General features: G+C 39.4%; 1 protein-coding gene across 3 annotated transcripts in view; it reads left to right on the top strand.

Annotated features, from left to right (window-relative positions):
* Positions 1 to 14,522, top strand: part of CACNA2D3 (calcium voltage-gated channel auxiliary subunit alpha2delta 3) — a 480,742-nt gene that overhangs the window by 230,589 nt on the left and 235,631 nt on the right. For all 3 annotated transcript variants that reach the window (XR_014506519.1, XM_083420935.1, XM_083420934.1), the window contains exons 10-11: positions 6,884 to 6,973; positions 9,657 to 9,770. Coding sequence is in view for 2 of the 3 variants with exons in the window: in XM_083420935.1 (XP_083277061.1) it covers positions 6,884 to 6,973; positions 9,657 to 9,770 (204 nt within the window). In the remaining variant the exon portion in view is untranslated. The remainder of the gene's footprint in view (positions 1 to 6,883; positions 6,974 to 9,656; positions 9,771 to 14,522) is intronic.

Genomic DNA, 14,522 nt, shown 5'->3' with positions numbered 1-14,522 from the left:
TAGCCTGCCAACAGCTGTATTTAACCAAAGGCGGGGGCGGGGGAGGGGGAATGTTAGGATATCCAGTCTAGGGTCTCCCACATCACATCTCATTTGGCCCTGCAATGCAACATTTCTCTCTATGCTCCTTGCACAGATCAATGCAACAAATAAGTTCCTACTCTGTATACATCCCACCCATCTTAATTACAGGCATTTTGTAATAAAAAGTTGTTCCAGTAAGTATTCATGTTGTTGCTTTTTTTTTTTTTACAAAAAGTTTAAATTGTATCTACTTTAGTTGAGACTGTTCATTTGTCAGTTTATAGACAAAGAGAGTTTTCAGAAACATCTGAATCAAATGAAGTGTTTTAATGAATTGAGTTAAGTGGCAAGGTTAGTGTCAGATATGACAGGGTGATGTTAAAGTATTTGATATGTTTACATGAACAGCATGCGCTAGAATAAATTTATGGGGAGGAAGCAGGCCACCTAGTTCCAAAATGTTTTATTAAGATGTTCTGTTTCTGTTATAATTATAAAACACTGGTTTTGAATAGTGTATGCTTTCTTGTGTGTGCAATATATGCAACTATGTGGTACCAACTGAGTTTCCAGTTGAAATTAGGTACCATAATTTGATGCAGTCAATTTGTTTTGCATTTCTATTATGCTGGCTTCTCAGTCCCATTTGAAAGGGTTCCCATAAATGTGCTTGGGCTGGTTCATTGAATTTCCCAATATGTTGCTGGAGGAGGCTTGTGATGACTTTTTATTGTTTATAGAACATTCTTTGCAAAGTGGGGTGCACACAGTGCTTTGGGGGGGGGGGGGACCAAAGGGTACGCACCTTTTTTGTTTTGTTAAAAAGTGTGACACTTAGTGTAACAACTTCATTGTGAGTACCAGAACCTCTTTTTCTAGGAAAAAAAGCACTGGATGTACACATATACTTCTGTGTCCCATATGTGCAAACCACTGCAAACCAAGAAACACACAGTGTGTGGGGGGGCACACAATGGATTATGCCTTTCTATGGGGATAGGCCACCTAGTGATACTCCATGTGCAGTGTGAGGTTGGGGCTCACACAAGCCTGAAACTACACACTGTGGAACCATGTGAACTACCCTCTAGACGGATGGCAGATTCAAATTTCCATTTTAATGTAGAACAGTTGCCCACAAGTGGATATTCCTATCAATTTCCATGTGGCCATGTCAAAGTGCCCCTCTTTGGTGATATGGCAAATTGCCATGGCTGTAAAACTTAACAAACACGGGATTCAAATGTGTATGTGTGTGAGAGAGTTTTATCTCTGCCCCCTTCATCCCCCAGCTCCTCCAAGTTTCAGGAATAACTTTGACAGAAGAAGAGCTGGGGCTCAGAAGCACTGCAGTGCAGCTGTACGCAACCACCCCTTGGATCCCAGCTGACATGATCTTAGGATCTAGTAGCTTGTGGTCTTGCATTGTGGGGGCATATCCATAAGAACTCTTACCTTGATATGTAAACATTTATGGGAAAAGCAATTCTGTGGTTAATCATCTACCTCTAAAGTGGTCGTGTGGGTCGACCTTGCCATAGTCACTCAAAACTAAAGTTCAGTGTATGGTGAAATTTGCAATCATCTTAAGTATAATGTGGGAATCTGGATTTGCATCTCCTTGAGCTAAACAGTAAAAACATACATTTCTTCTCTTACATAGTACCAGTCTGGTTTATATTATAGTTTTGTTATTAAGCTGGTCTTGCCTTTCAGTGTATCAATTTGTAAAACATTCCTTTTTTTTCTTTTCAAAGTGGGAAATAGTGCAGACAGTATTTTATCATTGTCTGTACTTTTCCTGCAAAATTACAAACATGTGCAATTGCCTGGTTTAATACGTGTTTAGTTGGGCCAAGAGGTTTTCATGTCTGAGAAACTCCATATTACAATTTCCTACCTCTTAGGAATTATATGACTATCTGATTTAATGCAACTCCACATTTACAGCAACAGTATCGCAATTTGCATTCTTGCTTTATACATTAAGCTCTCTCTCACACACATTATTCTAAATACTTCCAGATGAAATTAAGTTGACAGAGCATCTCAGTGATAGATACATAATAAATGAAATTAGGAATCAACCCCTATATATATTGCAACTATAGCTGTGGCAGTGAGATCTATTATGCTGGTTGGCTGAACTGGTATAATGACACAGAATGTCCAGCTATCTCATTTGTGTTCCTATTGCCCAGGAAATTTATGGCACGATAAAAGCATTTTCCTCATTTGTTGTGCCCAGCCTTCATATCTTTGTTTTACCTTATTTTTTTATTAAAAAGAATGTATCCCATCTTTTGGTAGCGTCCAAGGTAGATAGCAATATACAATCAAATTTCAGAGTATAACAAAAGTTGTTCCTTCCTCTCTCTGCAGCAATGTGAACCTTCTGTTGAATTTTATTTCACCAGCACAGGGTCATATCCAGTTGTGTCTCTTTACTCACAGAAGGCTTCCATGAATGGGGAGCGGAGGTAATTTCTCCAGTTTTTCCTGCAGCCGCCTACCAGACTTTCCTTTAACTGACTGGAGCAAATTGGAATCTTATTGCATCAACCTAACTAAAGAAGAGATTTATACTCTTACTTTTGAGTAAACATATATATGGCGGGGTTTTCAGGCTTCCAAATTATTGGATCCAAGTTGAGAACAGGAACCCAGTTATGAATAGGTATCTGCTAGCAATACAATTGACATGTAGAATTGGAGAATTTTGAAAAAGAATTTCCCCAGTTTGGAAGTCAAGAGTTAATTATAGGCCAAACCCAAATTACTCAAAATTTGAGCCTCATATTGAAACGACTCAACACCAACTCTCCCTGCTCCTACTTAATAAAATATGTTCCCTTTCTGTTGAAAATTAGCTTTCTGTGGCAATGATAGGGACTGCTACTGGGGCCTTTAGCAGGCAGCATCAGAAACATGTGTGCCAGGTTCTTGAGAATTGTGATTTGGGATCCAGAAACCCTGGAAAACTACAAAGTTGCATCAAAGTACAGGTGTTGTATCCAGTGCTGTGCGAACAGAGTTCCACTCATGCTGTAGAACTTCTGTTTTCCTCTCCTCCCACGCAGGTTGCCAAAATCTGCCCCGAGGGTTCCCCAATCTGATGCTGATTTTGAGGGGCAGGGATGGAGTGAGGTGGAGGGTACAGGGGGAGAAAGGAAGTTCTATGGCAAACATAGAAGTCTGTTGTGCCTTCAGAGCTGCAACTTTGGATATAGCCCCAGAAATCCTGGTGTTCATTTCCCTGAGCAATCTCAGCAGCAAAATGCGTAATGCTGGTGGTCAACAAAAGAGGTTTAAAGACTGTCTCAAGGCAAATTTTGAAAAATGTAGTATAAACACCAACAACTGGGAAACACTGGCCTGTGAGCACTCCAGTTGGAGAACAGCCTTTACCAAAGGTGTCATGGACTTTTAAGGCACTCGAACTCAGAACGCAAGGGAGAAATGTGCTAAGAGGAAGGCACGCTTGGCAAATCCACACCATGATCAACTCCTGCTCGGGAAGCAATGTCCCCACTGTTGAAGGATGTGTGGGTCTAGAATTGGCCTCCACAGTCACTTACGGACTCATTGTTAAAACTGTGTTTATGGAAGACAATCTTACTCGGCTATGAGTGATTGCCAAAGAAGAAGAAGAACTCTTGTCCATTTTGTTGTGTTTAAGATATCCTGTCAGCCGTCCCAAGATCTTTGGATAGTAAATGGGGAATAGATAAATAAATAAATTTGCTTATTTCCTGAGTACACACAGTGAAATTCTGTTTACATTGGTGAATATTTATTTGCCAACTTTTGTAGTGGTTTTTCTTTGATCGTACACTGTTTGTTTCAGATTGTAATCAAAGTTTCCCCACAATGTTTTTTTCTAAAATTAATTGGTTGATTATTCTAATGCATGCCACTGTCTAATTAACATCATCTTAGCGTATAAATATAATGGGGAAAGGCTTATTGCAAGCTTAAAAATTTAAAATCCAAAAAAGTACTACTGGGGAAATGTTCATGCTGAAGAGGCTAAAAAGTTTTCCCATCTCGTATCCTATTAATGTTAAAGGAACACTTTTTTAATTTGTCCCATAGGTGCGTTTCGGTACAGTCTAATTCATGGTTTCAGTTTCAGAAGTTTAAGGTGGGTGAGAGTTAGACTGTTCCCATTTTTAATTAGGGAAGTTTATTGTTCCCCATTGGAAATATTCAAAAGTTTAAGTCTGCTTATGTTTTCAGTTCTGAAATGTTGCATCACATTCCTTCCCTCCGCTCATACAAGGCACAGGGACTACTTGTAGCTACAAATGGTGTTATATCTCATGCACCAAGCCACCAGTGTTCCTGCCGCCTTTCCAGAATTGTAACGCTGCTGGAGATTGAATGGTGTGGTAATGCCAAGGAAGATGCCATGGTGCACAGGACTTTGGTGTAGTCAAAGAGTCCATGCTGAGATGCCTTTGCTATTCCCTTGAGTTTTCATGGACAGTTTCTAGAGTTTGGACACTGCTTTGTGAATTTTGAGAAACAGTTTGAAAAGCTACTCAGGTAGTGTATCCATAGCAGTGACCAGAGGAGGAATGACTGCTGAGAGGAGTGCAGAGAGAAGAAACACCATGGTGCATCTGCAGCAACACAAGTGGACATCTTCTTCCCCACCTACAACAAAACATGTCTCTTCCTCACCAGTCTCTACAGCTACAGCAGGAGCTGCAACCTTCCAACAGTTTGACTGCAGTGGTGTACTCCTCCCTTGTCTCATGACAGACAGATGCCAACCAACAAAGAGCTAGAAGGTTAATCTGTCCAAACCTTGCTAATGCAGATTTTATTTTTAATCCCAGGGATAACTGCCCTCCAAATGGTACTGAACTACAACTCCCACCATTCCTGACCATTACCTATGGGTTGATGGGAGTCCAGCATCACCTAGAGTGCATCACATTGGGTGGCCTTGATTTAGCTTTACAGTTAATGGTGCCCATAATGATGTGTGTAGTTGCAATAGGATAGTGAAATTTGCCTTCAGAAGGGACAAGATGCATTAATGGAACATGGACTCTCTTGGCCTTTTCTCAGCTTTATAACATAGTTTAGAGGTTTGCAATGTAACATAACCACCAGAAGCCGACTCTCAAGATAGCTTTATAAATCTGAAGATCTCTCCCCCACCCCACCTCCATCCCTGTTCTAGTCCCTAGATTTTATATTCATGATATGCTTTCTAAGTTAAGAAGATAAAATGTCACCAGCATTTAAAATGAAACATGTTGGAATAGACATATTTCTCAACGTTTGCTTAAAATTTAATAGCAAAATGCTGTGAAACACATTCCACAATCTTGGCTACAAGATTCATTATGCCTTAACTGCTTATTTAGATCAACAAGATTTTGCCGTTAGGTGTTTTGAAATATTGAGCTGTGTGAACCATATTTACTGGGTCACCATGAACATTAAGCTACACTAATTGCATTGGAAAACCTGCCTAGTTTTGCAGCAGTAACATATGCTTCAAAATTGCCTTAAGCAGGGATTTTTTTCCTTCTTGACTTATGAAAGTTTCATAATATTTTTTCATCTACTAAACCATGTGAATGCATTATTTCACTAAAGAGCAGGAAAAAATGCTTCATAGAGAAAATTTAGAAAAATAACTCATACAAGGAATTAGTGCATACAATTTCCTTTTATGGAACCCTATTTAACAGTGTGCCACTCTTTTCCTTATTAAATCTAAAGGCTACATTTTCATATATATTTTCGTGTGTGTAATTTTTTTTTTAAATTACTGGTTTTTAGAAAGGGCTGTTGCATACTGAGCATTTTCAGTCATTTAAAAGAAAATAAAAAGATACAGCAGGCAAAACGAATATGAAATAAAATTCATCCTACTGCAAGTATCTTGGAGTTTCATAGGCATGGCTGTATTTGTCTATTGCATCTGAAGCAACAGAGCATTGTGGCACCTTAAAGACTAACAAACAGATTGTGTTAAAACAGAGCCTGTGCTGCATTCATAGTACCTCTTGTCTATGCCATCTGTTGGTGACGGCTGTATGTATGCAATCTGCTGACTTAGAGCATTGTGTCTTGTTTGCCTAGGACAGTGCAGGCAGCAGCAACCTCCATTTTGTGTTTCAGATGCCGCTAGTTTCTTGTGAGGCCACACCTAGGCCCTGCCTTCCAGAGCTCTGAGGAAGCGTTGTCTTTCTACTTTGTTTGGACTAGCCATCTTAAGCAGTATTCCCTTCCTTCCTTGTCCTCTCTTCCTCCTAGTTCTCCCCTTTCCACGGTTGACAATAGAAGTTTGATATTGTGACCAGACAGCCCCCATGTCTTCCTGTACATGAGTCCACTGAATTCCATTCTCTGTGGAGACAACACTGTGCATTCTTTAGACAATTTTAAATACTTATTGATTAACAGTTAATGTAAATATCATTGAATCATATGACCTGGTTAAGAAGCCATTGTTCTGTCCCCAGATAACCTATATCGTACACTTTGGACTTAACTTTGAATCATATATCTTATGATTTTTGTGAACTTGTTCACTTGGTTTTTATTGTTGTTGCATATTCTTCGGTACTTTTTCTTTATAAATGGTCACAATAAATATATCTGACAGGCACACTTTTCTTTAAAAGTTTAAAGCGTTCTTCTTGAAACCAGAGGGGCAAAGACCTGCTTTATTTGAGCTCCCCCCCCCCCCCCAGAATTCGTAAAAAGCACCTAATTCTGTCCCAGAAGCCACATTCCTTGATTTTGCCTTTAAGATTTCAAGGGTAGGTATAATGCAAAAATCTTCACAAATATGTTGATTGAAACACCATTTATTTTCTTCTCACCTCCCCAGCACTTCAGGGAGCACCTTGACAAACTTTTTGCAAAAGGAATCGGAATGTTGGATATAGCTTTAATTGAAGCTTTCAACATGCTCAGTGATGTAAGTTACTGCTTTTTGCTAAGTTTTGTTGTTATTGGCCTTTATAAGTTTCGTATTTTGTTTCAGTTGTCGCCTGCTTAGGCTGGGGTATTGTTTGGGGTTTTTTGTTGTTGTGAGAAGTTGTGGCTGTTGAGTTATTTGTATCTTTATTACAGATCTTGTGATTTATGTGGGAGCTGTTAAGTTTTGTACATTTTTTATGTTTTACTTATTCTTTACAACTACTTTTGTTATATTGTAGTTTTGTATTTTTTCATGTTGTAAGCTACCTTGAGCATGGTTTAAACTGTGGAAACACACATACATGTATGTATGTATGTATCTTTCTATGAAAAAAATTAAATAATGGTTTCCTCCTTACAGATACAGATTAGTATCAAAAGACACTGTGCTATATTTTTACAGTGATAATTTAGGTAATTTTCTTTTTATCTAGCAGTATGTGGTATGTAAATCTATTCTTCAGAATTACAGGTTGGCACATTCTCATGCTTAAATGTGTTATTCTTGTGTTAGTCTACTGAGTCTTGCTTTTCAGACTGGTTCATAGGCTATAGCATTTAAGCTTGACTAATTTCCACTTATAATTTCTTGTATTTTAGTATAACTTAGCTTGCTAAAGAGCTAATAGTTGTTGGTACAAATGATTTTGAAAGTTGTGATCGTAACTATGTCCAAACTCTCCCCAACATTTGATAAATTCAACTCCCATAGGTTTCTGCAGGACTACAGAAATGCTTGTTTCAGCAGTCAATGTCTGCTATATCATGTGACAACTGCAATTATCTCTTTTGGGGATAAATGTGATCTTTGCCGTGATTATCTTTTTTTTAAAAAAAAGTCTTAACCAATTAAATAAAATTCTGTGACATTTCAAAGACTGTTAATCACAACCAAGAGCTACAAATGTCAGGATGCATCGAAATTTTCACTGGTAACTGATGAATCACTGAGTTAATTGTAGTTCATTATAAGGCTCTTGTCATTGTTATTATTATGGAAAAGACTTTCATCACTCCTTCTATTCAATAAAAAAAAATTCTAGACACATATGAGGAGATATTACTCATCAAAGCATTTACATTTAATCACCTGCTTTAAAAAGAGAATACGGTAGCTTATTCTGCGGAATATGATAGATTCAGACGGAATAAAGCAATGTTTTAAAATAAAGAGATGAAGACAGCCCACCTCCAAGGTATTTTAATACACCATTTCTTTTTTTACATACTGTCCTTGATTTAGTTCAGGAAAAACAGCAGGTGCCGTTAGACACGGGATATGTCCCTTTTCGAAAAGGGTTTTCTACTTTTAGAAGTCATGGGCCCTGATTTGGCTGGTTTTATCTTGGCAAGTTGCCATTGAACGTCACATTTGACAATCACTTAGTGGTTGCCAAGTTATAACCCCAGAGGTAATCCCAGAAGTGAAAGAGAATGCAGGTGCGATTTTCCCCACCCTCTCCTCCAATCACCCCATTTTCAGCAAGGCAGACTTGTTTCCCATCATAGTAGGGAATCCAAGTTGGTGGAATCCAAGGCTCAGTAACAGCGCTGAGGGAGGAGTCTTCTGCTTGGTTGTTAAAGAAACAAACACAGCCTCCTGTTACTTACTGGCATCTATGCCATTACCCAATTGCTGTGTTGCTACATTTGCTGCACAGTCATTGATATAATCTCTTTCTAGATGGGGTGATCTGGGCACTACAAGAACTCCTATTAAAACTGCCTTCCTTATGAAGGGAGGTTGGTTTAACTGGAAAAAGATTTGACTGCTAGATTAATTCATGCCCCAGTTTCTAATATGAGCATGCAGAATTACAGATAACATAATTACTTTGTGCAAGGGAAGAAGAAGAAGAGTTTGGATTTGATATCCCGCCTTTCACTCCCTTTAAGGAGTCTCAAAGCGGCTAACATTCTCCTTTCCCTTCCTCCCCCACAAGAAACACTCTGTGAGGTGAGTGGGGCTGGGAGACTTCAAAGAAGTGTGACTAGCCCAAGGTCACCCAGCAGCTGCATGTGGAGGAGTGGAGACTCGAACCCGGTTCCCCAGATTACGAGACTACCGCTCTTAACCACTACACCACACTAGCTCTCACTGGGAAACATTATGGTAGAACCTTGGTTTCTGTACTTCATTGGTGGCTAACAATTGGTGGGATCAGGAAGGGACAGAAAAGTTAGAGGGTGCCTGAGAAGATGAGGGAGTCTTATCTGCTTTGAAAAATCTATAGATTTAGTTTGTGTTTGGGATTGGGTGTAGGTGTAGGTGTGAGTCCAGGGGCAGTAGCGGGTAGGAGTCCAAGAGGATAAATACCCAAAATTGAAAAAAGAGTCATGAGTAAAATTGCCATTGTGATTGTCAGTCCCATTCACCTTAACATCAAAAAAAAAAAAAAAAAAAAAAAAGGCCAAAATTGTGGCATATTTCCTGCAAATATATTTGATTTAGGAATGTGTACATTTATAACCCTGATGTAGTACTAAATTCCATAGGGGTTTCATCGGCAGCTTTCTTATTTTTGAGGGAACAAGCAGGAAAGTGATGGCTATAGCACTGGATGCTTTTCAGTAAAGCATATGCACACTGGAATTATGAGCATGGTTTTCTTACAGCAAATACTCATTTGCCTAGCTAAGTATGCCAGAACTCAATGAATATTTGTTTGCTTGTTTCCCAGTTCAATCATACAGGACAAGGGAGTATTTGCAGTCAAGCCATAATGCTGATTACGGATGGTGCTGTGGACACTTATGATGCCATTTTTGAAAAGTATAATTGGCCAGATAGGAAGGTAAGTCCATTATATGTTGTATCTGTGAAACAATATATCTGATGATGACAAGCTCTCAAATACAAATATTCTCTACTAGTGGGACCTTGACCAACAGAGTTGTGCTCTAAGGCAGATATTTGTCAACTGAAAAGCAGAGCAAACAATATCAGGTAAGCTTCTATCTGGATTAAAAATGACCAGGAGTATGGTCTTGTGCTTGCAGGTTTCTCAAGAGCATTTGGTTGGCCATTGTGGGAACAGAATGCTGGATTATATGGGCCTTTGGCTTGATCTAGCAGGGCTCTTCTTATCTTATTATATGTGTGTTTGTTGCATTTTAAAAACCCAACCAAACTTAGAATGGACAGCCTTATTTTCTTTTCATGGGTCATTTCCTGTGTAAATGCATCTTCTCCTAGCTGTTGCTTTAAAAAAAATGGTGTTGAGAAACATACTGCATATTTATGGAAGGATGCATGGGACAGAAAAGAGTGTGGCTTTGAGATTTGGGGAGATCTTTAAAGAAATGTGCATGACATTTCGTTTGGTAGAGCTAGGTCCTGGTTGCCTTTTTGGACCAGCCTCCACTGACTTTAATTGGGGAGCAGGAGAAATGAAGAGTGGAAACAATGCAGCAAATTGTAATGACAGAATTCAACAATGGCAACTCACCGTCTGTAGTTGCATTTCAAAGACTCACTTATCATTCCATGCTAATAACTTGGGAGCACTTCAGCCTCGGGGACCCCTAATTTTGCACATGCTGAACATACTTATAAATCTGCTGCTGGGTTTGCATGACTATTTTACTTTTTTAAAAAAATGAATTGCTTTACCATTGGTGGGGGAGCTCAGTGACAGCATAAAATACTGAATTGGGGTGTATTTAGTAATCTGTCTGCTTTATAGTATTCCCATTTACCATATTTTTTGCTCTATAAGACTCACTTTTTCCCTCCTAAAAAGTAAGGGAAAATGTCTGTGCGTTTTATGGAGCGAATGCAGGCTGTGCAGCTATCCCAGAAGCCAGAACAGCGAGAGGGATTGCTGCTTTCACTGTGCAGCAATCCCTCTTGCTGTTCTGGCTTCTAAGATTCAGAATATTTTTTTTCTTGTTTTCCTCCTCCAAAAACTAGGTGCGTCTTGTGGTCTGGTGCATCTTATAGAGCAAAAAAATACGGTACTTTACTAGACTTTGGGGTAAAATGGCATAGAAATTGTGACACAGCTAGAGTATAATTTCACAGCTTTAAACAACAGAGATACTCTAGCCGTGTATCTCTGATTTTTGAGAAAGACAGCTAGACCCAGTAAAATTGAAATTAAGGTGTGAGTATCTGCTAATTGTCTGGGATTGACTGGGGAATTAATTTCTTCTGATGATTTTATAGAAAATCACCCTTGCCATTCACAAAATAAAAAACACAAAATGAGCTGCTGTGAAAAGAATCATAATGGTTAGTAATTGCGTTTATGCTGCATGATCAGGCAGGATGTACTTTGTCAGTAGTTGCCTATTAAAAACATTTTTTTGAGAAAATAATAATTCCATTTATGAATTGCTTCCTATAACACATCTTGAAATGATTTAACAACAAAAACATACATAAAGCAATTTCATATATAAAACCAGCTTCAAATCAGATACAGACTAGGATAAAAATAACTTAAAAGGCTTATTTGTAAAGGAAGATATTCAATAGGTGGTAAAGGGCAAGCTGCGGGAGGCAGCGGAAGACAGGTTTGCCTGGCGTGCTCTGGTCCATGGGGTCACGAAGAGTCGGACATGACTAAACGACTAAACAACAAAAGGCAAAGAGACATGCTGCCTGTCTGATATGTAAAGGGATGGAGTTCTGAAGGCTTGATAAGTGCTGCCAGGCTAAAGGCCCAATTCCTGCATCATACAGATGGACCTCTTGCTGAGACGGTATCTGCATGAGGCTCTCTCCTGCAAAGTACAGGGCTTGTTTGGTTAAATAAGGGATGAGACCATCCCATAGGTATCCTGGTCCCAAGGGCTTTGTACACAAGTACCAGCACATTGAACTTAAATGAGATACACTTCCAAATCCTGTGGAGAAAAGGACTTCCACCCAAGGTCTACTTATGTTTTTGAACATTTCTATCCAGGAGTATTGCTGTGTTGGTATGAGGTATGAGATGGGCAAGGCAATATCTTAAATGCATGACTATGAGTCAGAAAAAAACAATACATGTTTTGAGTTTCGCAGTTGAAAGTTGGCTGGGCTTGTAGAACTGACTAGAGGGAGGGCAACCAAAATGGTCAAAGGCCTGGAAACGATGCCTTATGAGGAACGGCTAAGGGAGCTGGGCATGTTTAGCCTGGAGAAGAGGAGGTTAAGGGGTGATATGATAGCCATGTTCAAATATATAAAAGGATGTCACATAGAGGAGGGAGAAAGGTTGTTTTCTGCTGCTCCAGAGAAGCGGACACGGAGCAATGGATCCAAACTACAAGAAAGAAGATTCCACCTAAACATTAGGAAGAACTTCCTGACAGTAAGAGCTGTTCGACAGTGGAATTTGCTGCCAAGGAGTGTGGTGGAGTCTCCTTCTTTGGAGGTCTTTAAGCAGAGGCTTGACAACCATATGTCAGGAGTGCTCTGATGGTGTTTCCTGCTTGGCAGGGGGTTGGACTCGATGGCCCTTGTGGTCTCTTCCAACTCTATGATTCTAAATTAGAAATCTAAGATCATTCCTGTTGGAAGATGATGGTTTAGGACTGCAGAATGTGAGCTGGCTGAAGTGCTGTCCTGGAATCTAGTTGGACTTTCTGGCAGTAGCTGTGGAAGAGCACACTTTAGTGCCCTGAAGCCTGTGAAAATTAGGACCAACATACACGTAATTGTCTTAGGGTCAGCTTGCTGAGGCTCCCACACAGTATGTTTGCTTACAAAGGTGCCCTGAATCATTCATATCTCATTCAAGCCATTAAAAATGGTAAATATTCTTATACCATGGTACACTGAATTATATCACACATTAACCATTACATGGGTGGAAACAAATCCTCAGTTAGTTAAGTATTTTTATTGATTTTTATTGATGTAAGGGGGGCAGCTGCCCTTCCCTGCCCCCCTTAGCTATATCCAAGAACCATTATGAACAGAGTAAAAAAAAAAAAACACCCGTATGCAAAGGTACCCCAAATTTTATCCCACACAAAACAATTAAAAACATTAAAATTTCACATGCAAAGGTATCCTGAATTGTACCTCGTTGCCCCTAATAATTGTATACCTCATGATAACTTAGTTCAAAGTAGATGTAGTAGATGAAATATGAAAATATTATTTGCCTTGTGTCTTTGGGATTTCTTCCCCTAATATTGTGTGATGTTAATGGTATAAATACACCTTATTTGCATGGTATGGCAGCAGTAGCGTCTTCATACATATGAAGGACAGTGTAGATAATAAAAACTGACACATTTCTTCACTTGACACTGATGCTGTTGGCAGCTATTCATTTTGTCATTAAAACCTTTATAAAAGATGTGAAGGGAAGCAGCCTTATTGGCTAGTCTCTGCTGGAGTACATGATGCACATGTCACAATCACTTTATGGCTCAAACTATACAGTCTATTTATACAGTTGCCACTGCTGCTTCCTAAACTTTAGCTCTGGCACCAATCAGGGAACCAGTCATCGACGCCTAGGAAGTTGATTCTGTACCTAGGTATGACTCATGTGAAGGCAGTCAGGAGGCTAATCCTGGTCTCCTGTGTGTTAAGTGTAACTTCTGCAGCATGGAGCAGGTTTTGTTTTTGCTTTTTAAATTTATTTAGGGTCTCACTGCAACTCAAAAGTCTGACCTTTCATGGTTTTAAGTTTCATGGATAACCTGCACAAGTAGAAACCAAGATGTTTAGTTTTATAAAATAAAGACTCATGAGTAAAGCACCATACAAGTCCGAGCTGAGGCAACTATAAAATGCCACATTTCAGTGAACAAACTGTAACCCTGCAGTGTACAAGAGTAGCTGCAGAGAGCTTCTAAAAAGTAAAAAGGGTAGCATATGGTTCTCCCCCTCACTTTCCACAAGGGTAAAATAATGTTTAAGAACATTAACATCCATTTGGCAAAATGGATAGCTGGACCACGACATAACCGCAGTGACCATTTATCTGTTTCCTCTAGACTGCCATCTACAAGGAGATTAAAGCATTCCCTAGAATGTTAACCAACCCTGTGTAGCTTAGCAATATGCTGATGCTACACGCACGGAACATTAGGAACGGCAAATCGCTGTTGTCCTGGTGTTATTAAATTGATTTTCTTTTCTTAAGAAAGAGTCAGAATATTTCAAAGGTCAGTGTGTACTGTGTGTTGAATCATGAGGTGTCTCATGAGCAAAAGGAAGGATTCAGACACCTTCTAGGGCATTGTAACCTGAAACAGGATGATTATCTACCCTTTGAGGGCTTTCTTGCTGTTACAATTTTGTAGTGAAATGGAATATAGTTTTCCAAATTGGGGATGTAAGGGGGAAATTAGATCCATGGGTAAAGTGCATATTTGGCATGTAGAACTTCCAGTCTCCTTTCTTGCATCTCTAATTAAATGATCTCAAGTAGGAGAATGGTGGCTATGATCCTGATACTTCTGCTGCTTCTCAAAGTGTGGCAATGATCTTTGGTGGGAATTTCCATCATACCTACTCTGAATGCACTGGGCATCTTAAGCACAGTCTACACTTCTTCCGCTGTGGGAAGCTGCTAAAAGCCTTCCCAGCCTGTTGTGTG

Source organism: Podarcis tiliguerta (genome assembly GCF_965153285.1).
Source record: "Podarcis tiliguerta genome assembly, chromosome: 2".
Lineage (NCBI taxonomy): Eukaryota > Metazoa > Chordata > Lepidosauria > Squamata > Lacertidae > Podarcis > Podarcis tiliguerta.
This window is presented reverse-complemented; position numbering and strand designations above follow the sequence as displayed.